Source organism: Medicago sativa, chromosome 3 (assembly GCF_051527215.1).
Source record: "Medicago sativa cultivar Bolivia chromosome 3, Bolivia_mono, whole genome shotgun sequence".
Lineage (NCBI taxonomy): Eukaryota > Viridiplantae > Streptophyta > Magnoliopsida > Fabales > Fabaceae > Medicago > Medicago sativa.
In genome coordinates, this window is record NC_140751.1 from 64,578,541 (window position 1) to 64,592,738 (window position 14,198).

Here is a 14,198-nt window from a genome sequence, read left to right on the forward strand (position 1 = left end):
TGAAGGGGTAGCAAATGCATTGTCCACAAGGACCTGTTTTGATTACTTTTTTCTTCTATTTATCTATATAATTGTTTTGTTCATTTGATGATTAAAAGACATTAATGTGGTACCGATGGTGTGATAGATGTGGTATTCGTTTAATTTGTTAGTTATTACAAGATAACTATATATTCAAATATATATGTATGCCAATGTATCTTATATATTTTGTTAATGTGTTAAGTATCAATAATTCAACGCACTACAATATACCACATTTTGCCCGTGCGTTGCACGGGGCAAAGACTAGTATACTATATATGTCCTCGCACATGCCATATCATACAACGAAACACGTTTCGCCGCGCGGCGCAGCCGCACTACTAGTGTTGTAGCACGAGTATCTCGACTAGTTATATTTAAACTTTGTGACACCTTAGGAAACAACTAAAGATATATATATATATATATATATATATATATGGGGTTTGCTAGAACACACCCACTAGTTTTTATGTGGGAGTGTTTTAGCAAAGCTACACCTTAGGGTGTAATTAACCACTTTTTAGTTATTTACTTGCTAAAACACTCCCACATAAAAACTAGTGGGTGCGTTCTAGCAAACCCCTATATTATATATATATATATATATATATATATATATATATATATATATATATATATATATATATATATATATATATATATATATATATAGGGTTATGATAGAAGACACCTTTTATGAAGGTGTCTTTTATCAAGTTACTCTATGAGCATTTGTTAAAAGACACCAACTACTTTTTATGAAGGTGTCTTTTATCAAAGTTATAACTAAAAAGTGAAAATCACACCTTGGGGTGTGACTTGATAAAAGACACCACCAAAGGGTGGCTTGTAACATAACCCATATATATATATATATATATATATATATATATATATATATATATATATATATATATAAATATTGACACGAAAACCAAAACAATAGAGAAAAAGTAGAAACACACTCGGAGTATAAGGGAGAGAGAATTGTCTCAATAGTTGTCGCAAAATTGTTATACAAATATCATTTCTCTTACAAATATATAGATATAGGTATTTGAGCTAGAGAAAAAAAAAAAGATCTCGTAAAATGTTCTCATGTTCACGATATGAGTTGAAACTCACACTTTCAATGTATCAAATGTCTTTGCAGTTATCATATGAGTTATACTTACTAGAGATAAGTACTTTTAAAATGTACCAAAATGAGAACATCATGCTTACAACATGTGTGCCAATTTTATAAGTAAAAAAGGAAAGTTCTTTAAATTATTTAATTGCATCATACTAGTAGTCATTTAATTTTATTTTGTCCACATGTTTTTTAAGTTCTATTATGCGTACACTATTACCATTTTCATACATCTACTAAACTAGATATAAACTAGATAGGAAAATGAATGTCCGTGCCAATTACCATTTTACCCTTATTGGGGGTATTTTGGTAAAATAATTATTTGCCTTGCTTGCCCTATATATATGTGTAAAGAGAAAGAAAAAAAAACAGAAAAAAGGGAAAAGAGAGAGGGTCGGGAAGTAGAGAAAGAAAGGGGATGAGAGAAAGAGAGAAACGATTTCTCTCCCTAAAACTCATGTTCTTCCTTCTTCTTCCTTCTTCCGTTTTCATTTCTGCTTCATCAAAGGTAGTAACAACCCTTCTTCTTTTGTTTTTCATTTTCATTTTCTTCTTCATCAAAGTTAATTTCTGGGGTTGATTAATTTATTTAGTTTTTCAGCAATCTAATGCCATGCATGTCTCAGATAGAATGAATTTTGTGTGTAATCTGTTTTATTTTTGTTTTAGCTTTTGTGTTTTGGTGATTCTGGGTTTTTTTTGTTGTTGATTCTGTTTTTGGTGTGATTATGTTTTTGTTTTTGTTGTTTTTGGTTTCCTTTCCCTCATGCATGTAGAAATTTGATGAATTTAGAGTTAGGTTTTCATTTGGGGGAAAAGGGAATTTCTATGGTTTTATGAAATTGAGTAATAAACAGTAAAGTAATATATGTCCCAAAACATGAATTCATGATTATGCTTCTTTTTTAATTGTATAAGTGATTATGCTTAAATTCATCAATGTAATATTCTCTGGTTTGAGTGTTGAATCTAATTCTAATCTTGCATGTGGGTTTGATTGAAAATTTGTGAAGGATTTGTGAGAAGAATGTTAAGTTTGGGTAAGAGGGGTCTGAGGTCGAGAGTGAGGCAGAGGGAGAAGAGTAGAAGAAATGGAATTAGGGTTCTGAGAAAGAAGAAGTAACTAAAGAAAAATTAGGGGTTCTTCAAGACTGAGTAATTGGAGATGGAAGCTAGGAACTTAAGGAAACAAGAGCACCAGAGCTTGCTGCCATCACCATAAAGAATTAAAGGTGGGTTTCCCTTTCCCTCATCCCTCATGCATAATCTAAATCAACTAACTTAGGGGTTATGAGACATGAAATTGATTGATGAAAAGTAAACTGTTCATTATGCATGTTTGATTTTAAGAATTGAAGTTATTGCGTTGATTTGTTTGTGTATTTTTACTAAATTGATTTTGTGTGAATGATAGCATGATTGAAAGGTTTATTGATTTGGCCACTGGAATAATTTGATTGAATGGGTTTTATGGTGAAGTGATTCTTATTGTATATGAAAAAGGAGATTATAAAAATGAGCTAGGTTTTTCTTAAAATTACTGCAGAAAATAGCTTCAGTGCAGGATTTTTAATAATTTATTGATTTTGAATTTTTAGACGGGACCAGTTGTATAAGTTGCAGTTATAAGCTGGCTGCATACAGCAAAATAATCAGAAATGTTTGATTTCATATGAATGATTCAATCATAGGTTTTATGGACTGCTGTGCTGGAATTGGTTTCTACAGATCAGTTTTAGTGTTAGATTTTTCTGAAATTGATTACTTTGAATTTGGATATGGGACCAAATTCATTGTCTTCGTGTGAGTATTGGTCATGTATAGAAAAATTTACAAAAATTTATAACTTCAATTTATATGTCTTTGTGGCTTTGAATGACAGATGATTAACTCATTTTTTTTTTATGTTTCACATATATTGCTTCTACTAATTGAGTGAATTATATGTTCAGGTTCCTCCAGAACTGCAAGCTTCTTTTATTGCAGCAGTTGATAAAGGAAACATAAGAAGCATGCCAACATAGTGAATAAAAAGGTTCTAAAATATTTATCTAAGATTTGATATGTTATGGATCATGTTATTTTATAATTATATGCATGTAATATCTAAATATTTCCTAATGATATGTTCCCTGTTACTTTTTTTTTTATTTTGACAAAATGTTTTCTGTTACTTGACAGGGATGTTGGCAGTAATATCGCATTGAAAATTCTGAAGCGTGTAGAAAAAGGTTGGGGTCAAGGAAGTATATCGAGTTTGCTGCCTCAAAAGAATGATTTTCTTGATTACTAAGGTAGCAGTTTATGTTGGTTTGAGGTTATGAGATGGTTATTGGTTTGTTTTGTTGTTTGATTGTGGTTTTGGATACACTTTGATCATGTCTATGCGAACTGCGTGCTGCAATTTAGAAGTATATGATTTGTACTAAACTTTTATTTTATTAATATGTTTTATTTGGTATGATGATTAAAGGAAACTGATAAGGTTGGTGAAGCAATATGGTGAAAGAAAATGGGCTCAAATAGCTGAGAAGTTAGAAGGAAGGGTTGGCAAGCAGTGTAGAGAGCGATGGCATAATCATTTGCGTCCTCAGCTGCTTTAACAAGATCATTCAAGCAGTATCTGACCGAGGATCAAATTTTCAGGTTTTCTAACTACACTTTGACTGTGTTTGGATATATTAAGCGCTTATACCATTCACACTTATCATATAAGTGCTTATATATAAGCTATTTCTATAACAAGATAAAAAAAAAGTCAAATTGTTTTCATATAAACTATAATCTATTTTCATAAGCTATATTGGAGAGCTTATGAAAATAAGCTGAAAACAACTTACAAACATGTCATAAATTGTTTCCATGAGCTCCTTCAAACAATCCTAGAAGTGTTTATGGCAGTGGATAAACTCAAACAATCCAATCCAAACATGGTCTAATTATCTGTAGATTTTAATGATTGTAAAGTGCTTTATTTAAAATGGAAAATATTATATAGGATCGATCACTATCTTGGAAAAGAGCTTGTGGAAAATCTTTTTGTTCTCCGATTCTCAAATCTAATTTTTGAACCTTTGTGGTCGTGGCAATACATAAAAAATGTACAGTTGATATTCTCAGAAGATTTTGGTACTGAAGGACGTGGCAGGTAACTTCTCTTCCTTTGCAGCATTTACACTTTTTATGATCTTAAAATGGTGATTCTCATATATTTTCATATCTGTTCCATGTGTAGGTACTTTGACAATTATGGTATAATTAGACATATTATGCAGAATCATCTACTTCAAATACTAGCCCTCTTTGCAATGGAAACCCCTGTTAGTTTGGATGTAGAGGACATTAGAAATGAAAAGGTCTCATATGGTTACTTTTTTTATAGGCAAATATTAATTTTTAGTATATTACTCCCTCCGACCTTAAATATAAGTAGAAAGGTTCATCTATTTGATACAAATACATGTACCTTTTTCGGTTAAATATAAGGTCGGAGGATGTATATGCTAGAAGCCAGAGTTTAAAACCTGGACTTTCTTCTCAAAATCATTTGGGTGGTTTAGTTCAAGCACTTGAGCTACGCCTCAGAGACTCATGGTTATGGACCTTTAATTCATCTGTTTTAAATAATTGTGATTTTTCATGACTTTCAATTGCTTAATGGATGTCAGGTCAAGGTTCTTCGTTCTATGAGACCGATTAAACTCGAGGATGTAATTTTAGGCCAATATAAGAACCACACCAGAGGAGGTGTTGCATATCCAGCCTACATTGATGACAAAACTGTACCAAAGGACAACTTAACCCAGACATTTGCCGCGGCTGCCCACTTCATAGATAATGCAAGATGGGATGGGGTACCTTTTTTGATGAAGGCTGGGAAAGCATTACACACCAAGAGGTAAGTGAAAGGAATAAGTTTTGCACAATGTTGTCAATAGCAGATCGTGAAAATTTGTTGTTTGTTGAAATTCTGCTATGCTTACAGTGTTGTAGTGCTGATATAGCTGCTATTTTACAACCTTTTGTACTAAATAAAGTATTGCCAATATATAACATCAAAGTCAATAGTAGGTATATAACTTGCCAACATCAAACCAATGTCACAATACAGAATACAATCTCAATGACTACAAAGTTTTGGACTGCAGAATTTCACCTCATTTGATATAAAATAAGAATTTGTTTACAATACACTATTGTGAATCTCATCATAAACTTAAAATAGAATTTACAATTGTTTTTGCAAACTAGCACTATAACTATACTATCTACAAGTATGTGTTTTATATGTTTTGCGCCTATTTGATGCATAATAACAAGTATGTAAGAGAGATTTTTAAGTATTTGAGATGGAACACTGCCAATATTTTCCCATCTCTTTTAAGCTGAGATCAAGGGAATAATATCAGCTTATGTAATGCCAGAATAAGTGTTTCTTGGTTAATTTTTTTTTTTTTTTTTGCTAAATTAGATGGTCAATAAGATTGATCTAGAAGACAATATTATCTTGCATTTTTATATCAAGATGTTAAGATAACTACAAGTTTGAAAAATAATTATTTAAACTTCATTAGCCCCTATTTTGAACAATGTGTTTTGGTCATGTGACTATTTGGTGTAAGGTTTTTCACTTGGATTTTAGTTCATAAACCTGGAAACTGCAATTAACATATCTTTTCTAATTTCAGGTTTACTGATAAACAAATTGTGAGGCTTCAGGAGACACCTGACGAGATACCTGAGGGAGGAACGCCTCACACTGTTAGCTTGCTATTGCATGACAAACTGGTGTATATTGGAAAGCCAGGTGACAGAGTTGAGGTGAGACTATACCATGACACTCTGATAAATAGATATTCTCATGTTTGTTCAATGGTCCCATGAGTGTTTTGTTGTACATCAGGTGACTGGTATATACAGGGCTATGAGTGTCAAGGTGGGACCAACTCAGAGAACTGTTAAGTCATTCTTCAAAGTATGAGTTATCTTCTCAAACTCTTTTGCATTTAGAGCTTCACCTTTGCATTTTTCATCTTGTCTAATTGACATTTGTTTTGTTCCGTTTGGCCCTTAAAAGTTGGCATGATTCATTTCATTGTTCTAAAGGAAAAATGTGTTGCTATCATGAAGGAATCCCTGTATAATAAATATATTGATTAGCATGGGGTTGTTGATTTTGGTCGAAGCAGGGGGATCAGTCAACAGAAAGAGGCAAAACGCTTTCTAAATGCTCTTAATAAGCAATCAGAGCTGGAACAGAAAGATTTCTTTTCAGTATCTGTATGTACTTTCTATTTTTCCCTGCATGTGCTTAAAGAAGATATTTTCTTTTTTCATTTAGAGTTGGTACTGGTTTCACTAATTTTGGTTAAGTATTGAGGTCTGGAGACAACAATTGGAAGTACCAGACTTGATGCAGAAATGTGCATAATCTGGGTTCTTTTGCGATAACTCGCCGAAGTGAGGAGGTGCAGAACTGAAACTGAAGTGGACCTCGCATATGTTCAATTTAGAGGTGATTTCCTTTAGTTTTAGTTCCCACCTTTGGGGTATTGTGTGAATTGTAAGCAAATCATTAATTTTAGAATGTTTAGTTAATGTTTAGATAGATTACCCCATGAATTACTAATTTCAGGTCATTATCTTTGTTTTTTGAAAGAGATCACATGACTTGCTTAGCCTTTTGAGTTAGTTTGCATATATGGTTCATTTCAACATCAGCGGCTATCTATATTTGGTTCCTTTGTGGTTACTTCAAGGAAACTTTAGTACACTTATTATTTATAGACTGCGCCTTTTTGAGGTGCTCTCACTTTCCTAACTGTCATTGGCCTCATCCAAGCAATATTACTTATTTCTGCACCAAAACCTTTATTAAACTTCATGGGAGTGATTTCTGTAAGTACTTTTGTTTAAACATTATGAGACTTACTTATAGGCTAATGTGGAACATTTTTATGGGATTCTCGAGCACATCAAGATCTGAAAGGTATCGACTGATTTTGTTTCATTTGATATCACATGAAATTAGTAACTCCGCAGATACAAACCTGGTGATGTGTTTTTGCTTTTTGATGTTTTGGTTTGTGGTTTGTTGATTTCGGATTGAGATTTTAGGGTTTTTTTGTTGTTGTATGTTTTGGTTTTGAGCTGGTGTTTTGTTTCTGATGTATGAGTTTATGAGATGTTAATTTGTTTTTTTTTTGGTTTTTTTTACTGGGTTTTTGCCTGAAAACATTGTTCTTTATAATAAATTTTATAAGAACCTATTGTTCCTCACATAAGTACTCATTTATAATGCTTTGATGTTCTAACTTATGCCCCACTGTATAGGATGCAAAGCCTGTGTCTAAGCCTGTTGCTGTTGAAAAAAGAGTAAGAAAGATAGCTCAGATTCTGACGATGAAGATGATGATAGTAGCTCTGAAGAAGAGAAGAAACCTGTGGCTGCTAAGAAAGAGGTTAGTGAATCGGAGAGTGATTCGTCTGAGGACGAGGTTTTCATCTTGTGCTCTAATTTTGTGTTTCGCTGTTGAATTGTTGAATTTGAATTCATATACTTATATATATTTCACTTGTGGTATGAAATTGTTGTTGAATTTCATTAGGGTTATGTTTAATTTGAATTCAATTTGATTTGGAATTAGTTTTGTGCCTTAATTTTGTGTTTCACTGTTATTTTGCATTTATTAGTTGTTATCCAGTGCAACTTTCTTTCTAGAAAGTTGTAGTTTATCTCACTATTTTTATGCAATGTGCTATTTAGTGCAAAAGTGTTGTCACATAGCGGCAATATAGCACTATCGGATAGCAAGATTTGAATAAATTGCTATCTGCGCGGCTGCGGTTGACAAAACTGCTTTTAATTTAATATAATGAAAATACCCTTTTGACGGTGTTCACATTTTTCTGTTTTCCAAGTTGATCTTGATCCATATGGTTTGCCTTCTGCGTTTCTTGATTCAGTTCAATCTATTGCTGATGGAGGTATACTGATGTGTACTGCAACAAATATGGCTGTACTGTGCGGTTCAAACGGGGAGGTCTGCTATTCAAAGTAATGCTATACCCGATGATGAGCTTTCTTTGCACTATTGTTTGTTTCGTGAACCTATCTTCTAACGACTGATTTTTACATCAGATATAGATTATACCCGACGAGAGGGAAATATATCCATGAAATGGCCTTGAGGATCGTTCTTGCTTCCATTGAGGTATATATCTGAAGCACTTCATAATGAAATCAGTAATAGTTTAATTGATTCCATTTGTTAGACTATTTGAGAAAAAAATCATATTTGGTTGACTAAGTCATTTTTAGTGGTTTTAATTATGTTTGTTTAAGTTTTTTAAATTAATCGGAATCTGAAAACTGTTTTTTTTTTTTGGATAAAAATTAGGATTTAATGCAAATTAGGTGGTCATGATTTGCTTGGTAAAACTGTTTTTTTTTAAATCAATTATTTCTCGGATATTTTTTAAAATTGTTATTATCATACGATGATTGTTCTTTATTAGGTAGTCATGATTTGCTTGGGCGGACAAAAGATCAAATTAGGACCACCGACAAGTTAATGCTGCTCTTGCTACATGCAACCATTTGAATCTTGATGGTCTTGTCGTTATTGGAGGTATAATTCTTCCTGGATCTTCATTTATGGCAACATTCACATCTTTAAATGTCGTTTCTAAATGTTGAATTTTGTATTTTATTAGGTGTGACATCAAACATATATGCCGTGCAGCTTGCATAAACATTTGCTGTTGGAAAATACCCTACAAAGGTATATAATCGGTCATTTTCGAACTTGTCATTTGTCCAATGATCGGAAATGGAATATCTTATTATCATAATCTTTGTAATTCATTATTGCACTAGCAGTTCATATTGGCATGGCAGCAAAGTGCAAAATCAGGCTCTACAATTGGCATTGATTCTTTCCTTAAGAGGTAAGTTCTGAAACAACTCAGTCTATGGTATAAGGTGTTAAAAAATATATATTAATTCCCTACCTCCGGTGTCTCAAAATTCATGTAATCCTGGTTCAGTAATGGCAAATCTACAGAGGAGATCAGCTCCTGAACAATCTTATCTTGCTGTTTGAAAAGGTAATATGATCTCAAGTATTTATCTGTGCAGTCTTGGTAAGATGCTTCCTAATTTTCTAATAAATATGCTGCATCTTAAGAGGCTCTATATTTACGATTGCCCTCTTCTTAATAGGATTTTGCTTCCAAGTGACATGCCTCTCCTCACTGGTCTTGAAGATTTGCGCATAGATGGTTGTCCTGAATTGTACATAAAATATCATCTGCAATGTGGCAAGCATTGGCCTGCAATATCTCAAATCAATGCTTCTGCGTCACATTCCCTTAACATTCCCACGGTATAAAAAATGTCTCTTTCATTCTGATCAAGAGAAACTGGTGCAGTACCAGCCGCACCAACTGCAACAGCAACCCAGGCCCAGTAAGTATCTGATCACTTTTGTTACTTGATTTAGTTTTTTTTTTTTTTTTTTTATGTTGTGTTCTAAATGTGTGTTTTCTGTGCAGACCATCAAAGAAATCCAAGAAGTAAATCAAGTACCCAGAGGTCGAGTATTTTCATTTTAGAGCATAAGTTTTATCTTAAATTTCAGTTGTACAAGTACAATTTTGTATTGGGTTTATATTTTGTTGCCATTTTGGTATGGAAATGCACTTTGGTGAGAAGTACTATTGTTATTTTATATTCCAATTATGAAATTTCTTCCCTTCATTCCCTGATCATGCCTGCTTACCAGATAACCAACATTTCCTCCATATTAAGCTAGACATACTAAATATCGAATACCAAAATCATTGTTGTTCATAAGGTCTAAACTCTGCTGCGGTTGCCACCACTGAACCGAACACACATCCGTGCGCCCACACACTTGACACTTTCGCATATTGATGAATCCATGGTTCTCTCTATTTACCAATGCAGTCTCCACTACGAAGTGTTGGGTGAACCTATGAAACTAGATGTTTTTGTTTTAGGTCGTTAACTTTAGTTTTTATGAATGACTTCTCAAGAAATGTCTATAGAAATCTCTGTGCGCTTTTGGAGAACTGAATAACTTCCCATTGTTATAGTAATTTTGTTTGTGCGCTTTTGGAAAACGTGTATATACATATAATGAGGCTAGAAAATACATATACAAGTTCATTTCCATATCATGGGAATCCTCTTTTTTTCATGAATTAAGGCTTTGTAATGCTTTGATAAATATTATGCGCATTTCTAATGTTTGTGTAATATGCTTGCTTGATTTTCACATTTATAAACGACAAAAATCTCTTAAAAAAATGCGGCTATCTCCCTTAATTTACTTATTTTTCCTTTAGAACAATTTTTTTGACAAAATATGTTACTGAACCCCATGCTTTAGACCATGCATCACAAATATTTGGATTATGCGACCTTCGTTGAAGCTGGAAGACAATATGATATAAATCAGGTAATAGGGTTTTCATTGGTATACGTTAAAGCTTTGGTAATAGGGTTTTCATTGGTTTAGAAAAGTGTTTCTACTGCTGACTAAATATGTTTTCATATGTTTTCGTGACCAAGCCATTTTGGATATTTCATTTTGTAACCTGTAATGCCTGAATACTCTAAATATTGTCTTATGGTTTATAATTATCTATCATTTCGCGATTTATCCTTCCGATATAATATTTTGTCAAAAAAGTAGCTGAACCCCGTGCGAAGCACGGGTTTGTAACTAGTTTCATAAGAAAAATACACAAGTGTCTTGTTATATTATATATATTGTTGACGTGATAGGAGTGAAGTTAGACACATCCTAATCCTAACTGCACCTCTTTTCCATTTTCTATGCCTTTCTCTTGTCCATTTTAAATTAGGTTAAACAATTTGAGAAAATATTGTGCGAGAGGAAAGAGGAATAGGTTGAAATACGACTTATGCACATAGATTCAAGGATTAAATACATTTTTAGTCCATATAATTATACATTTTTCTGTATTTAGCTCCTCTAAAACATTTCTTCAAACAATAGTATTCGAAATGTTTTTGTTAGCAAATTTGGTCCTCGTTATTATAGGCTACAAACGAGGCACTATGTAAAGGGACTAAAAACAAACTATGATATATTTATTATAGGAACCAAAACTGATGCTAAAATAAGTTTTTGTTCCTTATAAATATACAATTTTTTGTTTTTAGTCCTCTATACAACGACACATTTAACTTATTTTAACAGCGAGGAGTAAATTTGCTGGTGGAAAATATTTAGAGCGTTTGAAGAATTGTTTTTAGAGAAACTAAAAAAAAAAATGCCAAATTTATAGGGAAGATGTTTAAGAATTTCTCTTACGAATTGTTAATTTATCGAGATTCATAGCGGAATTTTCTGAAGTTTGGGTAGTCAATTTATTCTTTCGTCCCACGGTATTTGTTGCATTTTACCATTTGACAAATCATATGCATATTAAGAAAAGAAATGTAAAAATGACTATACCTAGTTACTCATATTAACTATTGATGTGTTTTCATGATCATGAATACTAAATGAAGTATAAGCAACTAAATTTATATTGAAAACTTACAATTTTTTTGAGAGAATATTTTTTAAAATGTGATAAATATTTTGAGACATGGAGTAAGAAATTTAGGGATGGATTTTTGGGACTTTATTGCCAACATTTGTTTCTGGTCCAAATATTTGGTCGTAGTAAGCAAAGTTAGGTAGAATTTGAGAACTATGCAAATGATATTTGTTGTACTTGTATTTTACCCTCAAGGAAAATCATAATGGCAATTGCAAATTGCAAGCAGAGTTAAAACGATAGTATAAAGTTTGATTGATCATATAGGTATAAACGATGTATCTTATATGTTCATAAATTCTCCTCCTCTAATTTAGATTTAGATACCCAACAATATTCATAAATTCTCATGTAACGACCAATTAATGGTATAATCGTATCAACTTTGTCTGCATTATCAATGTTTTAAAATGATCATTAGAATTATAAAATGTCAATCATGTTTATCTATCTATTCGGATATGTTATAAAATGCATGCGTGACATTGGTCACTTAGTTTTAAATGCATCTTCAATATTATAAACTTAATTAGAGACTAATCCTTACAAATAGCAATGGATGGAAGAATTAGAATACCGTCAACGTAAGGGTCCTAAAATGCATTTGTTGCTAACCATTTGGATGTGTAAAATCTAAAAGCACGAGATCCCCCTCACAAAGATTGGTATCTTGGTCCTACTGGGATTACAACAAAGATGGCTCACAAATACTATATGATCATGTTATTTGTTAATATGGGAAAATGAAAGCCAAAAATAAAAGAAAATGAACACTAGAAGCAAAAAAGTGTGATCTAAGTAACCAAAAAAAATTGTGATTTAAGGAAAATGTTGTGGGTATATAGATTAGGTGAGGGAGGGGTACCAAACAGAATTTACAAGATGCAAAAAGAAACGAGAATGCTAAAAAAATGTTGCAGCTTCAAACATAAACAAATTGTGGCTAGATGTATTGCAATAAGAATTCTGCTCTTCACCCAGTACATTTTGCTCGCGCCCTGCAGCCGTTCCAAATTTACCTTTGCACTAGTTAACTCACGCAAGTGTAAAACTATGCGCTAGTTAACTAACATTGGGTCAATTAAGATGCGAAAGTGTAAAACACTGCGTAAGTTAACTTAAGCATACTCACGCATAGTGTAAAACACTACGTGAGTTAACTCACACATAGTGTTAACACTTACGCAAGTTAACTCACGCACTACTGATATATCAGTACAACAATAAATGTTGTACTAATATGCATTGAATGCAATATGTGTCATCAAAGACCCGTAACCTTCAGATGCTCGTAATTGAACCTACTTACGCCAGTTTAACAAGATTATTGGATAATACGACACAATCGATCAAAATTACACAAAAACATCGTTTTTTTCACAATCACATAATCACACATAACGATCCAAACGGTCCAAATTACACAAATTCGCCGGTAATGACCTATAATCATTTAAACACACTTAATGACACGTAAACGATCCAAATTACACAAATTTGTCCATAAATTTATAAAATTACATAATCTCACATAAACGGTCAAACATTACACTATTACACTTAAATAATGATTACACTTCAACGGATCGAACAAAAAGATACAAAGTATTATTCTCAACCATTACCATAAACATGAAATCAACGTCGTTATCATCTTTGAGAAGTTGTGGATAATACACGGTCTTCCAGAAGTCCTCTTCCTTATCCTCCCCCAAGTCCAGGCCTGACACATTTACTATGACAAGATGTGTTCTGCGATTTGAACCAATTTGGATAAAGAAGGCTCAACTCGTCCAACTTGTCTGTGGGGTTTACATTCAACCAAGCCCTTTTTTTCACATATACATAACGAACTTCAAGTTTAACCGGATTTTGTGCATCTTCAGACATGTTTCACTTCACAAAAATATAATGAAAAACAAATATGAGAGAAATGATATAAAATAAGTAGTTGAATAATTATTGACAAAGTAAGTAATGCGAGCAATAATTGGTGTGTCATAACCGGCCACCAAAAAAATATTTCATTTCATTTAATATATATAATCATTCACAATATCTTCAACAAAATGTCTCATGATATTTGAAATTCGTGAAATGTATGGGATATTCCTCAACGGTTTTGAAGTAGACGATGAAGCTTGTGAGCGGGAGTAAGTGCCAAGGTGTGCATCTTTCCTCCTTGGAAGTGACCTCTTGGGTTGTGAAGGTTGACCATCCGGATTTTGAGAGTCAATAGTCTCCCACCTAGAGGGGATTCGACCCGATGATGACACTTTGAGTGTAGTCCTCTTCCTTTTAGGTGCTCCCTTGGTTACCGCCTTTTTCAAAGGCGGAGACAAAATTGTGGTTTTCGGAAATGCTATTTGACGCATCATCTCTTTGATGTGGAGTTTCATATTGTAAGGGCTTTTCTTGAGAAGTTCTTGAATGCCAT

The 14,198-nt window shown here is 32.9% G+C and overlaps 1 protein-coding gene across 11 annotated transcripts; it reads left to right on the plus strand.

Moving 5' to 3' along the window:
- The first annotated feature begins 1,524 nt into the window (after nucleotides 1-1,524).
- On the plus strand, nucleotides 1,525-9,921 carry LOC146939154 (glucose-6-phosphate 1-dehydrogenase 2, chloroplastic-like). Of its 11 annotated transcripts, none has more exons than XM_085752936.1 (21): nucleotides 1,525-1,670; nucleotides 2,176-2,394; nucleotides 3,115-3,197; nucleotides 3,344-3,456; nucleotides 3,636-3,808; nucleotides 4,161-4,310; nucleotides 4,398-4,518; nucleotides 4,831-5,060; nucleotides 5,851-5,983; nucleotides 6,066-6,137; nucleotides 6,293-6,442; nucleotides 6,551-6,677; nucleotides 7,496-7,623; nucleotides 8,129-8,219; nucleotides 8,304-8,376; nucleotides 8,681-8,793; nucleotides 8,879-8,946; nucleotides 9,045-9,112; nucleotides 9,212-9,271; nucleotides 9,387-9,632; nucleotides 9,719-9,921. In XM_085752936.1, exons 7-11 carry the CDS (start codon nucleotides 4,432-4,434, stop codon nucleotides 6,320-6,322), a joined length of 552 nt encoding a protein of 183 aa, XP_085609062.1. In that variant the 5' UTR covers nucleotides 1,525-1,670; nucleotides 2,176-2,394; nucleotides 3,115-3,197; nucleotides 3,344-3,456; nucleotides 3,636-3,808; nucleotides 4,161-4,310; nucleotides 4,398-4,431; the 3' UTR covers nucleotides 6,323-6,442; nucleotides 6,551-6,677; nucleotides 7,496-7,623; nucleotides 8,129-8,219; nucleotides 8,304-8,376; nucleotides 8,681-8,793; nucleotides 8,879-8,946; nucleotides 9,045-9,112; nucleotides 9,212-9,271; nucleotides 9,387-9,632; nucleotides 9,719-9,921. The 11 variants fall into 11 exon arrangements, with proteins under 11 accessions (XP_085609062.1, XP_085609055.1, XP_085609056.1 ...); XM_085752929.1 differs by having other exon boundaries at nucleotides 6,352-6,442; nucleotides 6,536-6,677; XM_085752930.1 differs by having other exon boundaries at nucleotides 6,352-6,442.
- Nucleotides 9,922-14,198: the final 4,277 nt, after the last annotated feature.

What these genes read in the sequence shown, in the direction of transcription:
- LOC146939154 (XM_085752932.1), top strand. Translation starts at nt 4,432, where the DNA reads ATGCAGAATCATCTACTTCAAATACTAGCCCTCTTTGCAATGGAAACC. An exon ending in AGCCAGGTGACAGAGTTGAG is followed by an intron (nt 5,984 to 6,065) that starts GTGAGACTATAC and finishes GTTGTACATCAG; the next exon opens with GTGACTGGTATATACAGGGC. An exon ending in CTGTTAAGTCATTCTTCAAA is followed by an intron (nt 6,138 to 6,351) that starts GTATGAGTTATC and finishes TGGTCGAAGCAG; the next exon opens with GGGGATCAGTCAACAGAAAG.